Genomic DNA, 24,737 nt, shown 5'->3' on the forward strand with positions numbered 1-24,737 from the left:
ATCGGCATGCACCTGATAGTGTTTCGTGAAAGTGTGCAGACTCGACCAGGTAGCCGCCTGACACACCTGCTGAGCCGTAGCCTGGTGTCGCAATGCCCAGGAAGCACCGACGGCTCTGGTAGAATGGGCCTTCAGCCCTGAAGGAATCGGAAGCCTAAAAGAACGGTAGGCTTCAAGAATCGGTTCCTTGATCCACTGAGCCAAGGTTGACTTGAAAACCTGAAATCCCTTACTCTGGCCCGCGATCAGGACAAGAGCGCATCAGACCGGCGCAGGGGCGCCGTGCGAGAATGTAGAGCCGGAGTGCTCTCACCAGATCTAATAAATGCAAATCCTTTTCACATTGGTGAACTGGATGCGGACCCAAAGAGGGTAAGACGATATCCTGATTGAGATGAAACGGGGATACCTTAGGGAGAAAGTCCGGGACCGGACATAGAACCACCCTATCCTGGTGAAACACCAGGAAGGGGGCTTTGCATGACAGCGCTGCTAGCTGAGACACTCTTCTGAGTGATGTGACTGCCACTAGGAAGGCCACCCTTTGCGAAAGGCGAGATAGAGAGATCCCGCATCGGCTCGAAAAGTGGCTTCTGAAGAGTCGTCAGCACCCTGTTAAGATCCGAGGGTGTTAACGGACGCTTGTAAGGTGGGACCGGAAAGCGCCGATACTTGTCCCTTGAGAGAGCCGAGAGACAAGCCCTTGTCCATTCCGGATTGAAGGAAAGAAAGAAAAGTGGGCAAGGCAAACGACCAGGGAGTAAAACCCTGATCAGAGCACCAGGATAAGAAGATCCTCCAAGTCCTGTGATAGATCTTGGCGGACGTTGGTTTCCTGGCCTGTCTCATGGTGGCAATGACATCTGGAGATATCCCTGATGACGCTAGGAGCCAGGACTCAATGGCCACACAGTCAGGTTTAGAGCCGCAGAATTCAGAAGGAAAAATGGCCCTTGAGGCAGCAAGTCTGGTCGGTCTGGGAGTGTCCACGGTTGACCCACCGTGAGGTGCCACAGGTCCGGGTACCACGATCACCTCGGCCAGTCTGGAGCGACGAGGAAGGCGCGGTGACAGTCTGACCTGATCTTGCGTAACACTCTGGGCAGTAGTGCCAGAGGAGGAAATACATAAGGCAGTCGAAACTGCGACCAGTCGTGAACTAGCGCGTCTGCCGCCAGAGCTCTGTGACCCTTGGACTGAGCCATGAATGCCGGGACTTTGTTGTTGTGCCGAGACGCCATTAGATCTACGTCCGGCGTTCCCCAGCGGCAACAGATCTCTAAAAACACGTCCGGGTGAAGAGACCATTCCCCTGCGTCCATGCCCTGGCGACTGAGAAAATCTGCTTCCCAGTTTTCTACGCCCGGGATGTGAACTGCGGAGGTGGTGGAGGCCGTGGCTTCCGCCCACAGCCGAATCCGCCGAACTGCTCGGAAGGCTTGACGACTGCGTGTGCCGCCCTGGTGGTTGATGTACGCAACCACCGTGGCGTTGTCCGACTGAATTCGGATCTGCCTGCCCTCCAGCCACCGCTGGAACACCGTTAGGGCTAGATCCACTGCCCTTATCTCCAGAACATTGATCTGAAGGAAGGACTCTGTCGGAGTCCAGGTTCCCTTCTAGGTACGTCGACCTCCTGTCCCATTTGCGGTGTCCGATAGAATCGGACACAGACGAAACTGCGTAAGGGAACTGCCTCCCTTGCTGCCACCATCTTCCTTAGAAAGTGCATGAGGCGCCTCAAGGGGTGACTGGGCCCGAAGGAAAGATTGCACCCCTGTCTGTAGTGAACGCTGACTATGCAGCGGAAGCTTCACTATCGCTGAGAGAGTATGAAACTCCATCCCGAGGCAAGTCAGTGATTGGGTCGGTGTCAGTTTTGACCTTGGAAATTTGATGATCCACCCGAACCCCTGGAGAGTCTCCAGAGCAATGGTCAGGTTGTGTTGACATGCCACCCAGGAGGGTGTCTTGACTAGAAGATCGTCTAGGTAAGTGATCACCGAGCGGCCCTGAGCGTGTAGGACCGCCACCACTGCTGCCATGACCTTGGTGAAGACCCGTGGGGCTGTCGCCAGGCCGAATGGCAGTGCCACGAACTGAAGGTGTTCGTCCCTGATGGCGAAACGCAGAAAGCAATGAAGCTCGGGTGCGATCGGCACATGGAGATAAGCATCCTTGATGTCAATTGATGCTAGGAAGTCTCCTTGTGACATCGAGGCTTCAGAGTGTTCACCGCCTGAAAAGGTGCATCGGCTCGCTTGGGGGGCGGAGATGTTTCGAAGAAACGAGTCGGAGGACGAGAGCAGAGCTCTATCCTGTAACCGTGAGACAGAATGTCTCTCACCCATCGGTCTTGGACATGTGGCCACCAGGCGTCGCAAAAGCGGGAGAGCCTGCCACCGACCGAGGACGCGGTCTTGGTGAGGCCGAAGTCATGAGGAAGCCGCCTTGTGACTTAGACCGCCATGCAGAAAAGTTCCTCTAGCCCTCCTCTGACCTGTTGGACGTGGAGGAACGGAACTTTGCTGAGGACCGAAATGACCGAAACCTTTGGACTGGGGCAAGGACGAGACCTTTCCCTTGGACTGTCTAGTAACTTCATCCAATTGCTCGCCAAACAAACGGTCGCCAGAAAATGGCAAACCGGTTAAGAACTTCTTGGAAGCAGAGCCTGCCTTCCATTCACGTAGCCACATGGCCCTGCAGACTGCCACCGAATTGGTGGATGCTACCGCTGTACGGCTCGCAGAGTCCAGGAACGGCGTTCATGGCGTAGAACGAAAAAAAGCTACGCCTGAGAAGAGAAGGCCACAACCTGCGGGGCAGAGGTATGTGCAACCGCAATAATCTCAGCCAGAGAAGCTGAGATAGCTTGGAGTGCCCTCACGGCTGCGAAGGCTGGAGCAAAAGATGCGACTATGGCTTCATAGATGGATTTCATCATAAGCTTTATTTGCCTGTCAGTGGCATTCGTGAGAGATGGACATCTGCCACTAATACTACGGATCTAGCCGCCAGCCTAGAGACTGGAGGATCCACCCTGTGACACTGAGCCCAACCCTTAACAACGTCAGGGGGGAAAAGGGTAACGTGTGTCAATAAGGCGCTTAGTAAGCGCTTGTCCGTAAAGTTCTGTGCTTCTGGACGGCCCCTCTGGAGTTAGAGTGATCGAAACACGCACTCCTGATGAAGTCGGGGAAGGTTCCCAGCGGGCCCGCTTAGCCTATCAGAGGCCCCGGTCCGTGACGGAGTTCTCACCGTGGGATCTGGGTGTTACCCCAGGAGCCCCTTGATGTACCGACCCAGAGGGACCCTGGAGCGATGAACTCACAGCTCCCTGGCCCTGTGTTACCGGTCTGGACTGCAAGGCTTCCAGTATCTTAGCAGACCCTCTGTCCATAGACTGAGTCCTGGAATGTGAAAGCTACTCAGAGATTTGCTGATTCCAACATGCAAACTCTGTCCCTGTCATCTGTGCAGTGGAAACCGGCGGTACCACCTGGCCGAGGGTCCCACCAGTGCCGGAGGCTCCGGCTGAGTGAGTGCCCTCGGGGCCAAGCATTGTACACAATGAGGGTATGTGGAACCTGCCTGTAATATAGCCGCACAAGAGGTACAGGTTGTAAAATAAGCCAGTGCCTTGGCACCCTTACTCTTTAAGAGCAGACAATAGCATGTCGTCCGCAGAGTAATCAGTGAGGGTATACAGCCAAAAGCAAATAATGCTGCCGAACAGTGAGATCATATACCATATAAATAAACATATATATATATACACACACTGCGGCACCAAGGGGGGTCAGCACCTGAAAACTGGTGCCCCACAGTGCTCAGTGAGGGTGAAGGAGGATACCAACGTATGCTCCAGCCCTCCCTGCCGACGTCCAGTCGGCCGTCCCGTCGTTACCCCTGACTGGCAGGCCCGAGAACGGGAGTATATGGTACTAGGCCGCAAGAGCCGGGGACTAAATTTAAAAACGCGGCCGGCAAACATGGCGCGGTCGGCGCGGTAGTCCCAGTCTCACAAACCACTCAGCAACCGCTGCGGCATTTGTAACACAGATGCTGCATGCACCGTCCCTCAGGGGACACAGAGTACCTTATGATGCAGGGCTCTGTCCCTGATGATGTCCAGTCTCCTGTCCGTCAGAATCCCCCAGGGGCTGCGGATGGAGCCCGGTCCCAGGCATGGCGACCGGTTAGGATCCCCCTCTCCCAGAGCAGTGTGAGCAGATTCTGAGATCCTCCACCGGCAGAATTATAACAATGGCTGCCGGCGTTCCGAGGGGAGGAGAGAGCCGTGGGCGGAACCGCAAAAGTGCGGGAATCTGGTGGCCCATAGTGATCAGTGAGGGGGGCGGAGGACAGCGAAGTGTGCTCCAGCCCTCACTGTCGGCATCATACCGACCGTCCCGCCTTTCTCCCTGACTGGCAGGCTCAGGGGCGGGAGTTTAACACACTAGGCCGCAAAAGCCGGGGACTAAAGTAAAAACCGCGGCCGGCAAACAGGCACGGTCGGCGCGGTAGTCCCAGACAAAAAATCCACACCGCAGTCGCAGCTGCGTCTGAGGCCAAGGTGCTTCATGCACCGTCCCAACGGGGACACAGAGTACCTGTAGATGCAGGGCCATGTCCCTGACGATACTCCGTCTCCTGTCCGGCAGATTCCCCCAGGGGCTGCGGAGGGAGCCCGGTCCCAGTGGCTGGATGACCGGTTAGGATCCCACTTCCCCAGAGCCCCTAAGGGATGGGGAAGGAAAACTGCATGTGGCTCCTGCCTGTGTACCCGCAATGGGTACCTCAACCTTAACAACACCGCCGACCTGAGTGGGGTGAGAAGGGAGCATGCCGGGGGCCCTGTTAGGGGCCCTCTTTTCTTCCATCCGATATAATCAGCAGCTGCTGCTGACTAAAATGTGGAGCATTGTGTGCATGTGTGCCTCCTTCAACACAAAGCATAAAAACTGATGAGCCCGTGATGCACGGGAGGGTGTATAGCAGAGGGGAGGGGTTACACTTTTTAAAGTGTAATACTTTGTGTGGCCTCCGGAGGCAGAAGCTATACACCCAATTGTCTGGGTCTCCCAATGGAGCGACAAAGAAATATAAATAGCATAGATCTCACCCGATCCTTCTCCATGAGTAGATCAAACACCACCAGATAAATGATTCACACAGGGCGGAAGAAGGGTTCAGCAGTCCAGGGTACAAATATAATTTCTCCTAAACCCCTGTCGTGCCCCATGCAGTTGCTTCCCCCCTTACAAGGGCAGCACCCTTGGGTGTATTGCATTGTATGGGTGTAAGTATTGTAAGCTACCCCAGCAATAATCAGGCCCTTTCAACGTGTTTCCCTCGCAGGTTAAATCCGAGAGTTCATCAGTGGAGTAAGGGGGAGCACAGCCTGCAGTGGCAGGTATGTACATAACACACAGCACCAATCATGTGTGCTAATAGTCAGTGGAATCACCCTTGTAAGGGGGGAAGCAACTGCATGGGGCACGACAGGGGTTAGGAGAAATTATATTTGTACCCTGGACTGCTGACCCTTCTTCCGCCCTGTGTGAATTATTTATCTGCTGGTGTATGATCTACTCATGGAGAAGGATCGGGTGAGATCTAGGCTATTAATATTTGCACATTATTGCACTGCACTTTATGTATTGTCTAAATTGGTTTTAGAATTTAACTTATTAAAGGTTATGTTTTAGTCCTTGCTCTGTAGTTTTTACATTAGATATAATTTTTAATTACATCAATATTTACTTTAATTAATGGAAATCTGCCATTAGGACTACTTTTCCAATAAATGTAAATCACAGCTGTCATGTGGCCACAGTATTACCAAAGTCCTGTTGATGCGTTGAAGTGAGGACAGGACAAGGGGCAGCTATTTCTATACATCAGCAATAACAGTCGGTGAAGATGTGAGTATATGGTATAAAGATAGGGTAAAGAATATTATTCCGTACCTGCTCTTAATCCTTCCTGGAGAGCTTGGATTAGAGCCACTGCTTGCATTGCTTACAGTCTCCATTCTAGAGGACTTGGACTGTGTTTGCTTCCCTGCTGTGGACAGCGGCTTGTTTACTGCACCAAGAACATTTGTGGACTTAGGCTGGGAAAAAAAAAAATAATAATTTACAAAAAACACTTCTTTCAAATCAAAGACAAAATCCCCCAGAAGCACAATATGGTGAATTCTACAATAAACAGCATAACATCTACCTGTTCACAGGAATTCAACACTTACCTGCACATACACTATGCACAAAAAGTTAGAGATATTTGGCTTTCGGGCAAAATTTGAGGGTGATCACAATATACACACTGACCTTTTCAGGAAAACGTACAGTGACCTTCTCTAGATTTTAGATGCACATGTCAAACTGTTCAATATTTCAGCATAATTTGCTGTTCTCTAACAAGGAAATTCACAAGTGTTTGAGTGATCCATGAATCGCCCAATAAATTAATTATTTAACAGTCCCCCTCCTCATGCTGTTGACATTCTGATATCATCAGACCAAAACGACACCGAACAATTGATCAGCAGTATCTCACCATTGCGAGGCTTCAAGCAGGATATTCTCAGACCAAGTGGTCACAGAGTGTTATCAGTAGGTTGCAACAGAGATACAAAGAGACTGGAAAAGTCACAGAAAGGCATATAAGTTGAAATCATTAGGCCACATACTGTACTGAAGACGCTTCAGTGTGAACAATGCCCTTCAGAATCGGATGATTGATGCTACACAACTCCAGGCACATTTAAGGGAGGTAACAGGTACCCAAGTGTCATGTCAGACCATACAAAACAGTTTATGTCAGTCTGTGTACTAGACAACCTGCATGGGTATCTGACATCACCACCAGGCACAGGCATCATTGTCATGCTGGACGAGGGACCAGTGGGCCTCAGTGCTGTTCACTGATGAAAGTTTATTCACACTGATCAGAAAAGATGATCGCCTGCAATGTTGGAAACGTCAAGGAGAGCGCTATTCATCAGCAACTGTAGTCACCAGACAAGCCTTTCGTGATGGTGGTGTTATAGTGTGGACCGATGTGTCCAGTCAGTACAGAATGGCCCTAAACTTTGTGAATGGTGCAGTGAAAAGCCGATACTACTTGAATAACATTAATCCAGTCGTTGTGCCGCTGTATGAACAACACAGGCCTAACTTCATCTTCATGGACGACAATGCTCCAACTCATCAAGGTCGCATCATTAGAGAACGGCTGCTGGAGACTGGGGGACCTCAAATAGAGCGGCCTGCACTTTCTCCAGACCTAAATCGCATAGAAAACCTACGGTATCAGCTGAGTTGCCGTGTAGAGCCTGTAACTCTGTATCACAGAACCTCAATGACTTGAAGGCTGCAATTCAAGAAGAGTGGGATACCTCCGCACACAATAACTCCACTTGTGATCAGCAGGAGACGTCATTGTCAGCTGTAATTGATGCTCAAGGCCACATAAGTTATTGGGACACTGACATTTTGGAGGGTTATACCCACCACTGCTGTTGGCTTTTGTTTCAATAAATGGTTTGAGATGAGGAAATCACCATTGCTGCTTCTTCTTAAATTACCTACTGTCATGACAAAATATCACTGTAGTGTGAACGTTTTACATAAATTTCACTGAAAAGCCAAATATCTTTATAACTTTTTCTATGCAGTGTATAAAGCCACAACAGAGACAATACTATAGCACTGCTATGGCCAATGACAGGAGCATCAGATGACAACACAAAGGAGCCAGCCTGAATTACCACAATCATAATGTAGCAATGCAATGACTACACAATTACCAATCTTACCTTTCCAGGAGTGAAAAATGATTTCATATCGGCAGGAAGATAATTTTTGGTGTTGCTAAAATTCTGCGGAAGAACCAAAAATATATTATATGATTTTTGCACAGAGATACATTATAACAATTTCTACGAAGCTAAGTACACAGCAAAAAGCTCCCAGCATACAGGTTAAAGGGGTGGTTCACCTATATTTTTTATTGTCTAGTTCGATATTATATTGAGAAACAATCTTTCTCTCAAATACCTAGTGTTGGCAATAGTGCCTGTGAGAGGCGATATTGCAGACCGATGTTCCTGCTCCAGTGACGTCCCTGTCAAGTGCTGCACACGTCACATCCGTGCAGCCGGCTGTATTCTTCCTCCATCACTGAGCTGTGAGCGGTGTTTCACCGCTGTCACAGCCCATCTGCTCCCTGCTCCCCCTCCCTCCTCCCTCACAGCACAGCGCGTCGCGTCTCTTGCTTGCAGCGAAGAATACAGCTGAATGCACGGATGTGATGTGTGCAGCACTTGACGGAGACGTCACTGGAGCGGGAACAGCGGTCTGCAATATCGCCTCTCACAGGCACTATTGCCAACACAAGGTATTTGAGAGAAACATTGTTTCTCAATATAATATCATAGTATCATAGTATCATAGTTTTAAGGTTGAAGGGAGACTCTAAGTCCATCTAGTTCAACCCGTAGCCTAACATGTTGATCCAGAGGAAGGCAAAAAACCCCAATGTTGCAAACAAGTTCCAATGGGGAAAAAAATTTCCTTCCTGACTCCACATCCGGCAATCAGACTAGTTCCTTGGATCAATACCCTGTCATAAAATCCAATATACATAACTGGTTATATTAAATTTTTCAAGAAAGGCATCCAGGCTCTGCTTAAATGTTAGTAGTGAATCACTCATTACAACATCATGCGGCAGAGAATTCCATAGTCTCACTGCTCGTACAGTAAAGAATCCTCGTCTGTGATTATGATTAAACCTTCTTTCCTCAAGACGTAGCGGATGCCCCCGTGTTCCAGTCGCAGGCCTAGGTGTAAATAGATCTTTGGAAAGGTCTCTGTACTGTCCCCTCATATATTTATACATTGTGATTAGATCCCCCCTAAGCCTTCGTTTTTCCAGACTAAATAACCCCAAGTTTAATAACCTGTCTTCGTATTGCAGCCCACCCATTCCTCTAATAATCTTGGTCGCTCTTCTTTGCACCCTGTCCTATCGATCTGGACAATAAAAAATATGGGTGAACCACCCTTTTAATTTTTCCATGGGCCCCATTCACCAAGTCATAGGCCAAAAGATTGTATTCAGACACAAGCCAATGAGACAGACGGCAAAAGAATACATTTTCTTTTACACTTGGGGCTTTTGGAAGACAAATAACAGGGATTGATTAAGACTGTGAACATCATGGGTCAAGTATCTCATGAACAATTATGCTGTGTAAATACACATGCAGAAGAAAAATGAAGATGGCAAGTTACCATGTGCATCAAAGCAAGAGTTTCAAAAACAGTATCAGACAGGTAGGGGGTAAATAATGATGTCCTGTCTGTATTCTCCTTTACCTCCTCCCCTCTCCAGGAGATGTGGTATGATCAGACCATGTTCCTGTACGGTCAGACACGGACATTACACAGTACACAGCAGGGACACATATATAAGATTCTCAGCACAGGAACATTTTTTTTAACACATCTAATTGTGGAAGTTATTATTAGCATTCCAAGATCTAGTGATTAAGATGAACTTTCTTTGTGGGGAAACCCCTTTATCACTATTGATTCATTCACCCCTATATTTCAACTGTAGGACTGAAAACAAAAAGGGGGAGATGGCATATGACAAGACTGCACATGTTTTGCTAGTTGTCTGCATAGGAGCTGCAAACAAATTAACACAGGAGATTTGCCAAGACCAGTTACCGAACTTGATACATAAAAAATAAATTAATTTGTCAGAAAGGTTGAAAAAATGCAAAATCACGTCTTCTTAAAAGGGGTTGTCCAGTCTAAATCCATAAGTCTGCAGACACTATGTGTCATTCTAAGTGACTGCAGACTTATGAATCCTCAGAGTGCACACTGTGCGCTGTGAGAATTCGCCGGTTTTAGAGTCTGGAACGGTGGTTACGTGGCTGCGAGCACGTAATATGCACACTCCCGGACAGATCAACTAGGGGGTGGCATACTTGCTCTATACACTTGCGTTGAGCGAGGCCTCTGCCCTCTAGTCGGATTCTGGCCATAAATTATGCATATCAAGTCCCCGCAGCCACGTGACCACTGTTCCCGACTCTGAAACCGGTGAATTCTCACAGAGCACAGTGTGCTATGTGAGGATTCATGAGTCTCAGAGTGACTGCAGATTTATGCATTTACACCAGACAACCTTTTTAAAGAGAATTTATTAAAAATACTTCTGGGGGAATCGTAAAATGTATTTATTCATCCCTTTGCTCCTTTTAACAATTTTTTTTATAAGCCAAGATAACGATGTCCACTTTAGGGGACTTTTTTTTTTTTTTTACTTAAGTGCATGTAATTGGAGCTAAAAAAAAACAAAACATTTTATTTTTTTTGCAATTGGGTTTAATTTTGCATTGACTGCCTCCAATATCTTCTGTTTTTCACTTTATTACCAGCTGAAGAATGAGTTAGCAGTCCTCTGAGACCAATGTGTTTGTGTGTGTCTTAGTAATGACTAGAACACAAAAAACTGGCTAGAAAGAGTAAATTTTCTGAAGACAGCTTTCCTTTAAGTGTTTGATTTCCATTAACTATACCCCCTCCTACAGGTATAGTTAGGCACTGTCCACAAATAATTATCTACAGAATATCTGAGATCCACTGGGAATAACACTTCGAGAGTGGATAAAGCACCTTATACATATAAAAAGAATTAGGAAGAGGTTATGTCCCCCAATGAATAAGACAAGAAAAATTTTGCAGTTAAAAAAAAAAAAAAATGTAACTTTTCCACGTCATTGTAGTACACAGACTATGAGATGCTCAAAAGTAGTCTCTAGAGGTGGAAGGAAAAAAAAAAAAGACACGAGCATAGATGTCCCCGAGTCATGCGATCAATAGAGGAATTGCAGGATATGCACTCTAAGGATCCCTGAACAGGGTTGGCCAATAATGAGGAAGATAATCCAGCTGGGTGCAAACGGTTTCTTTATTCGTGCATGAGAGGATAGTGCACAATAAACGTTTGTTGTGCACTATCCTCTCATGCACGAATAAAGAAAACCGTTTGCACCCAGCTGGATTATCTTCCTCATTGTTTGTATTGCGGCTGGGGCAGGGCTGACATCAGAGTCTGGGCAGCGGTCACGTCAGCTAGCGGTGAGCTGGATCCTCAAGCAGGGTTGGCCAATATCTGTGAAGACTTGAACAGCACAAGTTTCAATTCAAGATGATCCCACAATGACTTGTGCTTTACTGGAATTTGCTACAGACTGCAAGAAAGCTGAACACCCTGAGGTCTTTAGGACAAGCATGTCAGACTGGACCCACTGTGGAGGGATGAAACAGAAGAAGAGCGAAAAAGCCTTTGCCTATGAAAGGCTAAAAAATCCAGGAAAGAACATTCTTATCCTGGTGAATACCACAAAGTAAAGCGATGAATTGAGGACAAGTTTAAGGTCTTGTGAAGATATAGGCTGATGTAAGGGGACCACTCCCTGCATAAAAATATGTACTGAACTGTTCACCAGGCATAGGACATGATTGAGTTGTCTTCATTCACACCAGCATGAAAGGACTTTTATTTTATGCTGAATTGAGGAGGATGATGGCTTTTTGCAGTGTTTGTGTCCCTTGTGAATCAAGGAGGATTCATGTTTTTTTGGATTGTTTGGCTCTGTTGTAAATCGAGGAGGATGATGGCTTTGGAGTGTTTAGCTCCCTTGTGAATTGAGGAGGATGATGGCTTTTTGGAGTGTTCAGCTGCCTTGTCCAGAAAAGAACAACATTTATTCTAGTATGGCGGCATTACAAAAACAAAAACCCTCACCATGGCCCTGATCCACTCTCGCCTTGACGACTGTAACTCTCTATTAGTCTCCCCCTAACTAGACTCTCTCCTCTACAGTCCATCCTTAATGCAGCAGCCAGGGTCACCTATCTGGCTAACCACTACTCGGATGCCTCCTGCTCTGTGTCAGTCATTGCACTAGCTGCCCATATATCACAGGATCCAATTCATACTGCTTGTTCTCACCCACAAAGCTCTCCACAGTGCGGCACCCCCCCTACATCTCCACCCTCCTCTCTATCATCCCACCCATTCTCTACGCTCTGCAAAGGACTTTCGACTAACGTCCGCACTAATTCGAACCTCCCACTTCCGGATCAAAGACTTCTTCCGAGCTCCACCAATCCTCTGGAACGCTCTACCCCAAGAAGTTAGGACGAATCACAACTTACTCAGCTTCAGACACACCCTAAAAATGCATCTTTTTAGGGTGGCCTATCACACTCCCTAGACAAACTAAATTCACTTAATCCCTCCACAACTTCTCAGAACATAACCCCACGTCAAACTCCACGGCACCCAAATGCATCTCAAGGTTCTGGCCAACTGGTCCAGTAAGCTATTATCTATCCCCCATTTTCTTGAGATGGCTGGATTGTCATTGTAAATAAGCACTTGTACCTTGCCCCTCCCCCCATCTCATTATAGATTGTAAGCTCTCACGAGCAGGGTTGTCGTTTTTCCCTCTAAATATTGTATTTCTATAACTGTTACTTGTTTGTATATGATCCTCCTGAATTGTAAAGTGCTGCGGAATATGTTGGCGCTATAGAAATAAAGATTATTATTATTATTACTATTACAGCCATGGTACTAATGAGAATTTAGAGACTTTGGATCGGCTGAACCTAGAAGATAATTTCCCATAAAAAAGGGATGCCAAAAGGTGTTACTAAGTTTAACTTGGTAGGATATGTGCCTAAAAAGTTAAATCCATAGTGAGGAAAAGCATGAAGAGAAATTCTGCTTGACATGTAGAAACAGCGAAGATAAAAACCATACCATTATTCAGGCAAACACCCAGTGCCACTGCTAGAGTATTTAGGGCTCAGGATAGAAGTGACTGACCATAGTGTGGGGCAAGGTCTAGCCTTGCAGGAAGCCACCACCTCTGCCTGACATAGAACCACTCTTTACTTCAGTAGAATATTCCTAAGGTCCAAAATTCTTCAACATTTAAATTTGACAAGTATTAGGATGATACATAAAATAAAAATGGGGTGCAGGGTGGACGAAGGGAAGGAAAAACATTTCTGGTCTGAACGGTGGTGAATTATTTAGGTTGCTGATGTTCAGCTGCAGTCAGTAAGGTTTATTTGAAGATTCATAGATTAGCAGACTGGAATACACTGATGTGAAGCCAGGAATGGAAATAGATGAAGTACACCGTGATGTAAGCTTGAATCCCTGTGACAGCCTGTGAAACTGACAATTGAAAAAGGGAGGACAGCAATTTAAGTTGGCTTGATCAGATGCCAAGGACAAGAACTAAGACCAGGAGGAGGATAGACACGATTGAAAACATCCACTATCACTCTCCTGTGGAAGAGATGAAATAATCATTCTCAGAGAGGAAACAGTGAAATATCTGGGGAAAAAAACAGCCTGGATGAGCCACAATCAGTAAAGTTAGGGAATATAAGATTATTTTCTGTGGCCTATAGAGAGCTTTGTGACGTGATTAAAAGGGCTTGATACAAGCAGAAGAATAAGCCTTCACTTTTAGCAGTTTTATGAAGTCAGTCAAAACAATTAGATCAGAACAAGATGCTAGCACTTAAACCTGATTGATCAAGCAGTAGCCTGAAACATTACTTCGAAGAAACTGTGTCCCCAAACTACATGGATAGGAAAAAAAGGAAAAAATTAATTCTGCCACCTACCACCCAGGGGCAAGCTAAACAGACTTTGTTGCCCTACAGCTGACAGAGCATATATATATATATCTCTCTCTCTCTCCCCTCTCTCTCTATCTCTCTCTATATCTATTTATCTCTCTCTCTCTCTCTATATCTCTCTCTCTATATCTCTCTCTCTATATCTCTCTATCTATATCTCTCTATCTATATCTCTCTCTCTCTCTCTCTCTCTATATCTATCTCTCTCTATAATTCAAATTCAAATATGCTTTATTGGCAGGACCAAAATACAATTAGTGTTGCCAAAGCAGGAGAAATACAGTAAGTGTGGTGGGAGGGGATCAGGGTTATGGGGAGTTTGGGGCACAATTTGGGCTCTGAAAGTCCATTTAGGGGTCTTAGATTCCCCTCAGCTTATGACATGTGGTGACATATTGGGCGGCGATCTCCACCATTGATTCCTCTTCCCCCAGTAGGAAGCGGAGTTTCATGTCCTCGTCCATGGATGGAAAGTCCGGGGTATGGGTGGTAAATTTCTGGAAGTGGGAGGCCCTCACTGCTGAGTATTTGTCACAGTGCAGTAGGAAATGCGTCTCGTCCTCCAGAGCCCCCTGCTGGCAGTGCTGGCACAGTCTGTTCTCCCGCGGCTTGTATGTTTGTCGGTGCCGCCCTGTTTCCACCTCTAGGCTGTGGGCACTCAGTCTGTACAGGCTCAGGGTCTGCCTGTCTTTGGGGTGGCGTAACCTTTCCAGATATGGGGCCAGAGTGTAGTCCCTCTGCAGTGACCGGTAGATGCCGAGTTTCTGGGAGTTCTCTAATTCACTCTTCCAGTCCTCTATGTATTGCATCTTGCAGCTCTCAGAGATCTCTTTTATTTGGGCTTTTGTCAGGGTGTGTTGCTGACTTTGGCTGCCGCAGTTCTTGGCTTGCCCTGGGCTCCGGCTCAGCAGGGCTTTATGATGGTAGGAGCTGGGGTTGCTGTTCTGTATGTGCGCCTGGTGTGATAGCGCCCTCTTGTGTATAGTGAACCATAAGGGGAATCGGCCCAGCTCTGCCCGACAGGCTATGTTTGAGGTGCTGCGATGGACTTGGAGGAGATATTTACAGAACTCCATGTGGAAGACTTCGGTAGGGCTTGAATCCCACTTTGTGTGGTCTGGGTAGGTCACTGGGCCCCATACCTCGCTGCCATATAACAGTATAGGGGTGATGACGCTGTCAAATATCTTGAGCCAGACTCTCACAGGTGATTTGAGGTGGTACAGTTGTCTTCTGATGGCATAGAAGGTTCTGCATGCTTTCCTTTCAGGGCTTCTGCTGCTTGCTTGAGGCTCCCGTTATTGCTTAGCTCCAGACCGAGGTAGGTATAGCTGCTGGTGTTCTCCAGCGTGGAGCCATTTAATGTGAAGGAGGGAGTGTTTATTTTGTTCTGGTTCCTCTTCTGAAACACCATGACTTTGGTCTTCTTTTGGTTGATGGGAAGCGCCCATGTGGTGCTGAATGTTTCATATATATATATATATATATATATATATATATATATATATATATATATATATATATATATATATATATATATATATATATATATATATATATCTCAATGTATCTACAATTGTTATGCAAAAAAAAAATATATATATATACACTGGAACTTCGGTTTACGAGTAACTTGGTGTGCGAGTATTTCGCTATATGAGCAAAGCTTGCTGTAAATTTGTAACTCGGTTTACGAGCAAATACTCACCGCACACACATCCGATTCCGTACTTTAACCGCACTCTGACCCGCTCTTGCAGTCCACACAAACATGCACATATTATGCTCCTTACCTTCCGTTCCCTCACCGGCCTCATGGTTCTTATAGTTCGCCGGTACAGGATGTATATCGGGTAACCATCGCAACCGATACCGGAACGTCCGCTGTCAGCCGCTACTCAAAGGCAGTGCGCTGAACAATCAGAGGCAAGCAGCTCCTGCCTTTGATTTCAGCGCTCTGGCAGCGGAAGCTCCGGCATCGGTCGTGATGGTTACCCGATATACATCCTGTACCAGCGAACTAGCCGGCGAGGGAACGGAAGGCAACGTGAGCATAATATGTGTGTGTGTGTGTGTGTGTGTGGAATGGCACAATAGGGGACCAGGATGGGACATTGAACAAGTTGTGGAACAAATTGTCTGAGCTGCATTAGTTCCTATGGGAAATTTTGCTTTGCTAGAGGAGTAACTTTGTTTACAAGCACACTCCCAGAACGGATTGTTCTCGTAAGCCAAGGTTCCACTGTAAAAAGGAATAGATCCTTATTAACCATGAATAAGAGTTTTTCAGAACATACCTTGTCTGGTTGTGTAAAATAACGCGCTGGTAACACTGGATCTTTAGGAGATTCTAAACTATAAGTTGTACTCTTAGAAATAATTATGTTCATTGCCACATCACAAACTGTATATAGTTTCTGCAAAGAAAAAAAAAAAAAAAGTCTTGTCAATGGTTGTGTCATTTCATATCGTTTATCAATATTTAATGAAATGTCTGTGTACTTCGTTCATTTTGGGGTCATCCGGAGCTTGCGCGTCTTTTGTCTGCTTTATGTTTTCCACCATTTTCCTTATGAAAGCGTGGCTGTTATTTTCATTTTTTGACATCAAGATCTCCAGGATGAACCAAAGACACCTGTTCAATGTGAAACACATGGATGCATTAGGGAACCAATCAAAAGTCAGCACGTAACAAAAACCCCCCCCCAAAAAAAAACCCTGTACAAACTTAATATTGATTTTAGAAATATATCCAATAAGCTCACATTTGAATAGTCAGATACAAATGACCACTGAGAGACCCAAATCACTGATGGAAGAGTAGTCGGCGGAGGTGCCAAGAGTCATCACTAGTTTTCATGCGAATTAAAGCATCCAATGGAAAGCCTTAAAAGGGGTTCCAAGCTTTACAGCAGTCATTGTATATGACTGCAGACTTGTGAAAACTCAATGTGCACACTGCACATGGTCAGGATTCTCTGGTACTGGTGTTGGGAGTGGGAGGCACGTGACCGCAAGTATGTGATTGCCATACACATGCCAACTAGAAATGTGCAGACTCCCTTAAGCCAAGAGAATTGAGCAAGGATGGACACGTCTTGTCCGAATGTGGTAGGAAGTATGCAAATTGCATACTTGCGGTCACGTGACCGCTTGCCCCCAGTATGCACACTGCGCACTGTAAGGATTGACAAGTCTGCAGTCATGTAAAGTGCAGTCACTGCAGACTTGAGCACCAAGCCTGGACAACCCCATTAAGGGAATCAAATGTGATAGTTTCACAAAGAAGTTTCAAAGCCAGAAGTGTATTGAAAAGTGCTGAACATATAAAAAAAAAAAGAGAATTTTGTTTACTTACCGTAAATTCTTTTTCTTATAGTTCCGACATGGGAGACCAAGACCATGGGTGTATAGCTTCTGCCTTCGGAGGACACACAAAGTACTACACTAAAAAGTGTAGCTCCTCCCTCCTAGCATATACACCCCCTGGATAACCAAATATAGCCAGTTTAGTGCAAAAGCTGAAGGAGGACATCCACCCACAAGTAGAGATAGAGCAAAACCCGGAACAACCGGAACCTCTGTCTACAACAACAGCCGGTGAAAACACACGGAACAAGAAAACTGCCAACAGGCAACAGGGAGGGTGCTGGGTCTCCCATGTCGGAACTATAAGAAAAAGAATTTACGGTAAACAAAATTCTCTTTTTCTTCATCGTTCCTTATGGGAGACCCAGACCATGGGACGTTCCAAAGCAGTCCATGGGTGGGAATAAACAGAAAACTGAGAAGTAGGCGAAACCTAACTTCACAAATGGGCGACAGCCGCCTGAAGGATGCGCCTGCCCAAGCTCGCATCTGCCGAAGCATGAGCATGCACTTGGTAGTGCTTCGAAAAGGTATGCAGACTGGACCAAGTGGCAGCCTGACCGACCTGCTGAGCCATAGCCTGGTGCCTGAAAGCCCAAGAGGCACCGACAGCTCTGGTCGAGTGTGCCTTGATCCCCGGCGGGGGAGGCACTTGAGTAGACTGGTAGGCATCGGAAATGGCCGACCTAATCCAGCGAGCTAGGGTCGGCTTAGAAGCCGAGAGGCCCTTATGCTGACCAGTGGTCAGCACAAAGAGAGAGGTGCACCGCCTAAGAGCAGCGGTGCGAGACACATAGATCCGGAGCGCCCGCACCAGATCCAGAGTATGCAACGCTTTTTCAAAGCGATGAACAGGAGCCGGACAAAAGGAAGGCAGGGAAATATCCTGGTTAAGGTGGAAAGGAGATACCACCTTAGGAAAAAAAGTCCGGAGACGGACGAAGAACCACCTTGTCTTGGTGAAAAACCAAAAAAGGTGACTCCGAGGAGAGCGCAGCCAAATCAGAGACTCTCCTGAGGGAAGTTCTGGCCACTAGAAAGACCACTTTCTGTGAAAGACGAGACAAAGAAACCTCCCCAAGTGGCTCAAAAGGGGGTTTCTGCAAGGCCGTGAGAACCAGATTAAGGTCCCAGAGATCCAGAGGCCGCCGGTAAGGCGGAATGATGTGAGATGCGCCCTGCATGAATGTGCGCACCTGAGCCAGCCGGGCGATACGCCGCTGGAACAACACTGACAGAGCCGAGACCTGTCCCTTGAGGGAATTGAGGGATAGTCCTAGCTGCAGACCAGACTGCAGGAAAGACAGAAGGGTCGGCAGGGAAAAAGGCCAAGGGGCATGGCCGGAAGAACGACACCAGGACAGGAAAATTCTCCAAGTCCTGTGGTAAATTTTGGCCGAGGAAGACTTCCGAGCCTGAGTCATAGTGGAGATGACTTCGGGAGGAATGCCGGAAGCCGTCAGGATCCAGGACTCAAGAGCCACGCCGTCAATCTGAGAGCTGCAGAATTCTGGCGGAAAAACGGACCTTGTGAGAGAAGGTCTGGACGGTCCGGGAGATGCCACGGCACCTCTACGGACAGACGGAGCAGGTCTGGGTACCAAGCTCGCCTGGGCCAGTCTGGAGCAATGAGTATGACCCGACGGCCCTCCATTCTGATCTTGCGCAGGACTCTGGGCAAGAGAACTAGAGGGGGAAACACGTAAGACAGACGGAACTGGGACCAATCCTGAACCAGCGCGTCCGCTGCAAAGGCCTGAGGATCGTGGGAGCGAGCCACGTAAACCGGGACCTTGTTGTTGTTGTGCCGGGATGCCATTAGATTCACTTCCGGAGTTCCCCACTTGCGGCAGATCGACCGGAACACTGCCGGATGCAGAGCCCACTCGCCGTTGTCCACGGTTTGCCGGCTGAGATAATCTGCCTCCCAGTTTTCTACGCCTGGGATGTGGACTGCGGATATGGTGGACTTGGAGTCCTCCGTCCACTGAAGGATGCGTTGAACCTCCAACATTGCCAGGCGGCAGCGAGTCCCGCCCTGGTGATTGATGTAGGCAACTGCTGTCGCGTTGTCTGACTGGACTCGAATGTGCTTGCCCGCCAACAGGTGGTGAAAGGCTACGAGAGCTAAGAGCACAGCTCTGATTTCCAGCACATTGATCGAGAGCGCTGATTCGGACGGAGTCCAAGTGCCCTGTGCTCGGTGGTGGAGAAATACTGCTCCCCAGCCGGATAGACTGGCATCCGTGGTGAGGATGCCAGGAAGGAGCGTCCCTGAGACAGAGAGAGGGGCCGAAGCCACCACTGAAGAGAGCTCCTGGTCTGTGGCGACAGAGCCATCAACCTGTGCAGGGAAGAAGTCCGCTTGTCCCAATAGCGGAGAATGTCCAGCTGCAGAGGACGCAGATGGAACTGGGCAAAGGGAACCGCTTCCATTGACGCCACCATCTGACCCAGCACCTGCATGAGGTGCCTGATGGAATGACGGCGGGGCCTCAGAGAGCGCACCGCCAGATGGAGGGACTGCTGTTTGACTAAGGGCAGCTTGACAAGTGCCGGCAGAGTCTCGAATTGCATCCCTAGGTACGTGAGTTCTTGGGTCGGGGTCAAAGTGGACTTGGGCAGATTGACAAGCCACCCGAATTGAACAAGAGTGGCGAGAGTGAGCGAGACACTCCGCTGACAGTCTGCGCTGGATGAAGCCTTGACAAGAAGGTCGTCCAGGTAAGGAATCACTGCCAACCCCTGGAGGTGCAGAACCGCAACCACTGCTGCCATGACCTTGGTAAATACTCGAGGGGCCGTGGCTAACCCGAAGGGGAGAGCCACGAATTGGAAATGTTCCTCTCCGATTGCAAAACGTAGCCAACGCTGGTGTGAAACTGCAATTGGCACATGCAGATAGGCATCTCTGATGTCGATGGATGCCAGGAAATCTCCTTGGGTCATTGAGGCAATGACTGATCGCAGAGACTCCATGCGAAAGTGCCGCACCTGAACATGCTTGTTGAGAAGCTTGAGATCCAGGATGGGCCGGAAGGAACCGTCCTTTTTGGGGACTAGGAAGAGATTTGAGTAAAAACCTCTGAACCGTTCCCTGGCGGGAACCGGTACAATCACTCCGCTGGCCTGCAAGGATGCCACGGCCTGAGAGAAGGCAGCGGCCTTGGAGCAGGGGGGAGTTGACAGAAAAAATCTGTTTGGCGGGCTGGAAGAGAACTCTATCCTGTAGCCGTGGGAGATGAAATCCCGCACCCACTGATCGGAGACGTGTTGAAACCACACGTCGCCAAAGTGGGAGAGCCTGCCACCGACCAAGGACGTTGCTGGCTCGGCCAGATAGTCAAGTGGAGGCTGCCTTGGTGGCAGCAACTCCTGCGGACTTTTGTGGACGCGGCTTCTTGCGCCAGTTGGGCTTCTGGCCCTTGGCTGAGTTAGTGGACGAGGCCGAGGGCTTAGAGGACGACCAGTTAGAGGAACGAAAGGAACGAAACCTCGACTGGTTCCTGCCCTGGACAGGTTTCCTGGTTTTAGTCTGTGGCAAGGAAGTACTCTTCCCGCCAGTAGCCTCCTTAATTATTTCATCCAGTTGTTCACCGAACAGCCTGGACCCAGCAAATGGGAGCCCAGCAAGGTACTTCTTTGAGGAAGCATCTGCCCTCCACTGTCGAAGCCACAAGATCCTGCGGATAGCGAGGGAATTGGCGGAGGCCACCGCAGTGCGGTGAGAGGCCTCCAGCATGGCAGACATGGCGTAGGCTGAAAAGGCTGAAGCCTGGGAAGTTAAGGCAACCAATTCAGGCATAGAGTCCCTAGTGAGGGAATGCATCTCCTCTAGGGAAGCAGAGATGGCTTTGAGAGCCCACACTGCTGCAAAGGATGGGGAGAACGAGGCCCCTGCCGCCTCATAGACAGACTCGGCCAGGAGGTCAACCTGGCGGTCAGTGGGATCCTTAAGTGAGGTGCCATCAGCCACAGATACAACTGTCCGGGCTGAGAGTCTAGACACCGTAGGATCTACCTTTGGAGAGTAAGCCCACTCCTTGACCACCTGTGGTGGAAAAGGATAACGGTCGTCAGAACCACGCTTTGGGAAGCGTTTGTCAGGACAGGCTCTGGGCTTGGACACAGTGGATTGAAAACTGGAGTGGTTAAAGAACACACTCCTTGTTCTCTTAGGCAAGGTAAACTGGTGCTTTTCTGCCAGAGAGGGTTGCTCCTCTGATGCTGGCGGATAGGTCCAGTACAGAATTAATGGACGCAATCAAATCACTCACATCTGCATCACCCTCGGTCAGATCAATGGGGCACATGGAGGTAGCGTCCGAGCCCCCAGTAAAGATATCCTCCTCGTCCTGCGGGTCTGCTCGTGAATCGGAGCCGCGGGACGAGGAAGGAGAGGGATCCCTGCGTCTCCTCTTAGGAGGACGGGGTCTGGGAGCAGATGAAGAATCCTCTGTGAGCTCTGCAGAGCGAGCCGAAGCAGCAGAGGCGCCGTGAAAAGGGGGCTGATGCAAGGTTAGCAGAGTCCGGGACAGCTGTCCCATGGAGTCGGCGAAGGACTGGGAGATAGATTTAGAAAACACTTCTACCCAAGCCGGGGGTTCAGCCACCGGGGCCGGAGCAGCCGGAGGGACCACTGGGGAGACTCCAGGCTGAGGCACCACCATGTTAGAGCAGGCATCACAATGAGGATATGTGCTCGGTTCAGGCAGTACGAGCTTACATGCAGTGCATATTGAGTACAGCCTTGCAGCCTTGCTCCTAGTGTGAGACATGCTGCTGAGGTGGAGGCTCTGCAAGTAAAGAATACACTCCTTCAGAATGACCCCCAGAGAGTGTATAAGAAAGTCCACAACCAGAGGTTGTGGCTTACCAGACCGTTTTGTGTGCCCTACGGATTCCACAGCTTGGACCCCCAGACAGATTGCAGAGATGCAGCAGCCAGCGCCGATCAGTGTGAGAACGCTGATAAAATGGCGCCGGAGTGAGGAGGGGGGGCGGGGCCTAGTCCAAGAGCGGGAACCGGAGGGCCAAGGGGATATACAGGGGAGGGGAACCTCTCCTCAGAGAGGAGTGTCCTCCCCTGAGCTGAACGGCCGGTGGGCGGCGCCGCACTGTCCCTCTGCATGACTGACATGCAGGGGCAGTGAAAACGAAACTAGGCCGCAGCCGAAGCCGGGGCCTAAATTTTACAATGCGGCCGGCGCTCAGGCACCCTCGGCGCGGTTCTCTGGTGAAAACCGGAGAACCGGCCGGAAATGTCACAAATGGTACAAAACACACTCTCCCCAACATTAAAGTACAAGGGACCCCCCTGACAATAACGTCTCAATACTTAGCTTGTGAGACGCAGGGCCAGGTCCCTGAGGGATGAGTGCTCCGTCCGGCAGGGTCCTGAAAGGGCTGCGGATGGAGACCGGTCTCCTGCAAAGCAGTGAGAACCGTGCTGGCTCCCACTTCAAGCCAGAGCCCGAGGGATGGTGAAGGAGCGCGGCATGTAAGGCTCCAGCCTTGAAATCAACCTTAACAACACCGCCGACACAGTGGGGTGAGAAGGGACATGCCGGGAGTCCAGGCTTGGACACGCTTTTCTTCAAACTCTTTAAAATGAAAATCAGATGAGAATGCATGAATGTGGATGTGTTCCTCCTGAACACAAAGCATTGAACTGGCTATATTTGGTTATCCAGGGGGTGTATATGCTAGGAGGGAGGAGCTACACTTTTTAGTGTAGTACTTTGTGTGTCTTCTGGAGGCAGAAGCTATACACCCATGATCTGGGTCTCCCATAAGGAACGATGAAGAAAGATGGATTTATACCTCTCCCTCCTGCTAGATTTAAACTTGGCTTTGGCTCAAAAGACAGCATTAAAACTGTGACATTTTTAAAATAAAAACCCATGAAAACATGCATGCTTCAGAAAACAAAAATAAAAAATAAAAAAAGAAAAATACGCTTTCCTATATGGCTTCATATTTCCAGTGATACTGCATTTAGCCATAAATGCTGAGTCAACTTTCTAACCTGCAATTACACTCAACAAATTGAATTTTCGGCAGAATTAGAAATTTGGCAGATTCGCTGACCTCTAATTACAGCCATAATTGTAATTGCCTGAATTAAAGGAGCCATGTCAGCTATACCACAGTGCGATGCCGTTCATCAGTATGAACGCTCATTCAGACGTCTGTGAAGAAGCCCAGATACTGCTATGAGTCTGAAAACCATGGGTTGAACAATGAAGGAATAAAACCAAGATGTAATCTCAATCACTATATAAACACTTGTCACAGCCCAACACCCCCCCCCCCTAAAAAAAAAAAAAGAATCTGAAGTGATCCATTTGTGCTAGAGTTAGTTTGATCTTTTCAATTGCTACAGCTCTTAGCTGCCATGTGAATATTGATCGCAGACTCACTCTTTAATATCCTTCAGTTGCTCTATATCTTGGATTTTCACGTAGTCCGGATCATGCGCAAGAAGATGAATGGTGTACGGCACAACATATTCTGGCAGCAGAGACAGCAGCTTTTCTGGGGAGAGTAATTGTATGGTAAGAAAACCGCACATTGCTTTAAACAAAGCGTTTAATGTAATAGGAGGAAAGTATATAAATGTAGCAGCGAGTCCCACGGTCATGCAGGTCACCCATTCTTATATTATATCAGGTACAAACATTATCAGCCATCTTTATAGAATTTAACATTTTCAACCTAAAGGGTTTCCAAAATATATATTTTTAAAAGGAATGTGTCAGCATGCATTTGCTATATAATTTGAGAGCAGGATGATGTAGGGGCAGAGACTCTGATTACAGCAATGTGTCACTTACTGGGCTGTGTGTTGACATTTCAATAAAATCAGTTTAGGAGATTAGAACTACAGGACAAGCTGCCTCGTGCTTCCTGGTCCAACCCTGCCCCCACTGGCCTGTCAGTATACAATGAAAGCTGCCAATCAGTGGTGTGTGCTGGGATTTACACAGCTCAGCATTCTGTGCTCTGCTAGATCTACAGCAGAGAAAACTGACTATTGCATCTGCTGCACACAGTAAACCCTGTGACATTGCTGGAATCAGGGTATCTGTCACTCCATCATGCTGATGCTATATTACATAGCAAAAACCTGCTCACAGATTCCTTTAACCCCTTCACGACCAAGGACATACTGGTACGTCCTTGGTCGTGTCCCTGACCTTGATGTAACCTCATATCTTTCCATACATGTTGGCGGACCTGATCAGCTAACAGGCGTGGGTGGATCGGAGATCCACCAGCACGTGTTAACTAGTTAGATTGAGCTGGCAAATTCTTTGATGGGGTGCACACCATTCCCCGCCGCCATCGGCAGCCCCGTGAAGCGATCACACAGAGCCGATGGATTGTCATGACAAAGTTCCCTGTGAATGGCGGCACTCACAGGAGATCAGCATTCCTGCTGTTCAGATGGACGCTGAAGCACTGCTCTGAACAGCAGAAGCGATTGTACAATGAAGCCATAAACTCAAAGGGCATTAGTAAAATGAATAAAAAAATTTTTTTTTAACCAGTTCTCTCCAGTTTTATTTTGTTTTATTTAACATTTTGTTTTTATTTTACTATTCC

The 24,737-nt window shown here is 48.1% G+C and overlaps 1 protein-coding gene across 1 annotated transcript in view; it reads right to left on the bottom strand.

Annotated features, from left to right (window-relative positions):
* Positions 1-24,737, bottom strand: part of PDS5B (PDS5 cohesin associated factor B) — a 316,943-nt gene that overhangs the window by 42,037 nt on the left and 250,169 nt on the right. The window contains exons 26-30 of the mRNA XM_075337338.1: positions 23,552-23,666; positions 16,263-16,395; positions 16,058-16,177; positions 7,829-7,891; positions 5,976-6,121 (exon numbers count right to left, since the gene is read on the bottom strand). Of these exons, the coding sequence (XP_075193453.1) occupies positions 5,976-6,121; positions 7,829-7,891; positions 16,058-16,177; positions 16,263-16,395; positions 23,552-23,666 (577 nt within the window). The remainder of the gene's footprint in view (positions 1-5,975; positions 6,122-7,828; positions 7,892-16,057; positions 16,178-16,262; positions 16,396-23,551; positions 23,667-24,737) is intronic.

This window comes from Anomaloglossus baeobatrachus, chromosome 2 (assembly GCF_048569485.1).
Source record: "Anomaloglossus baeobatrachus isolate aAnoBae1 chromosome 2, aAnoBae1.hap1, whole genome shotgun sequence".
Lineage (NCBI taxonomy): Eukaryota > Metazoa > Chordata > Amphibia > Anura > Aromobatidae > Anomaloglossus > Anomaloglossus baeobatrachus.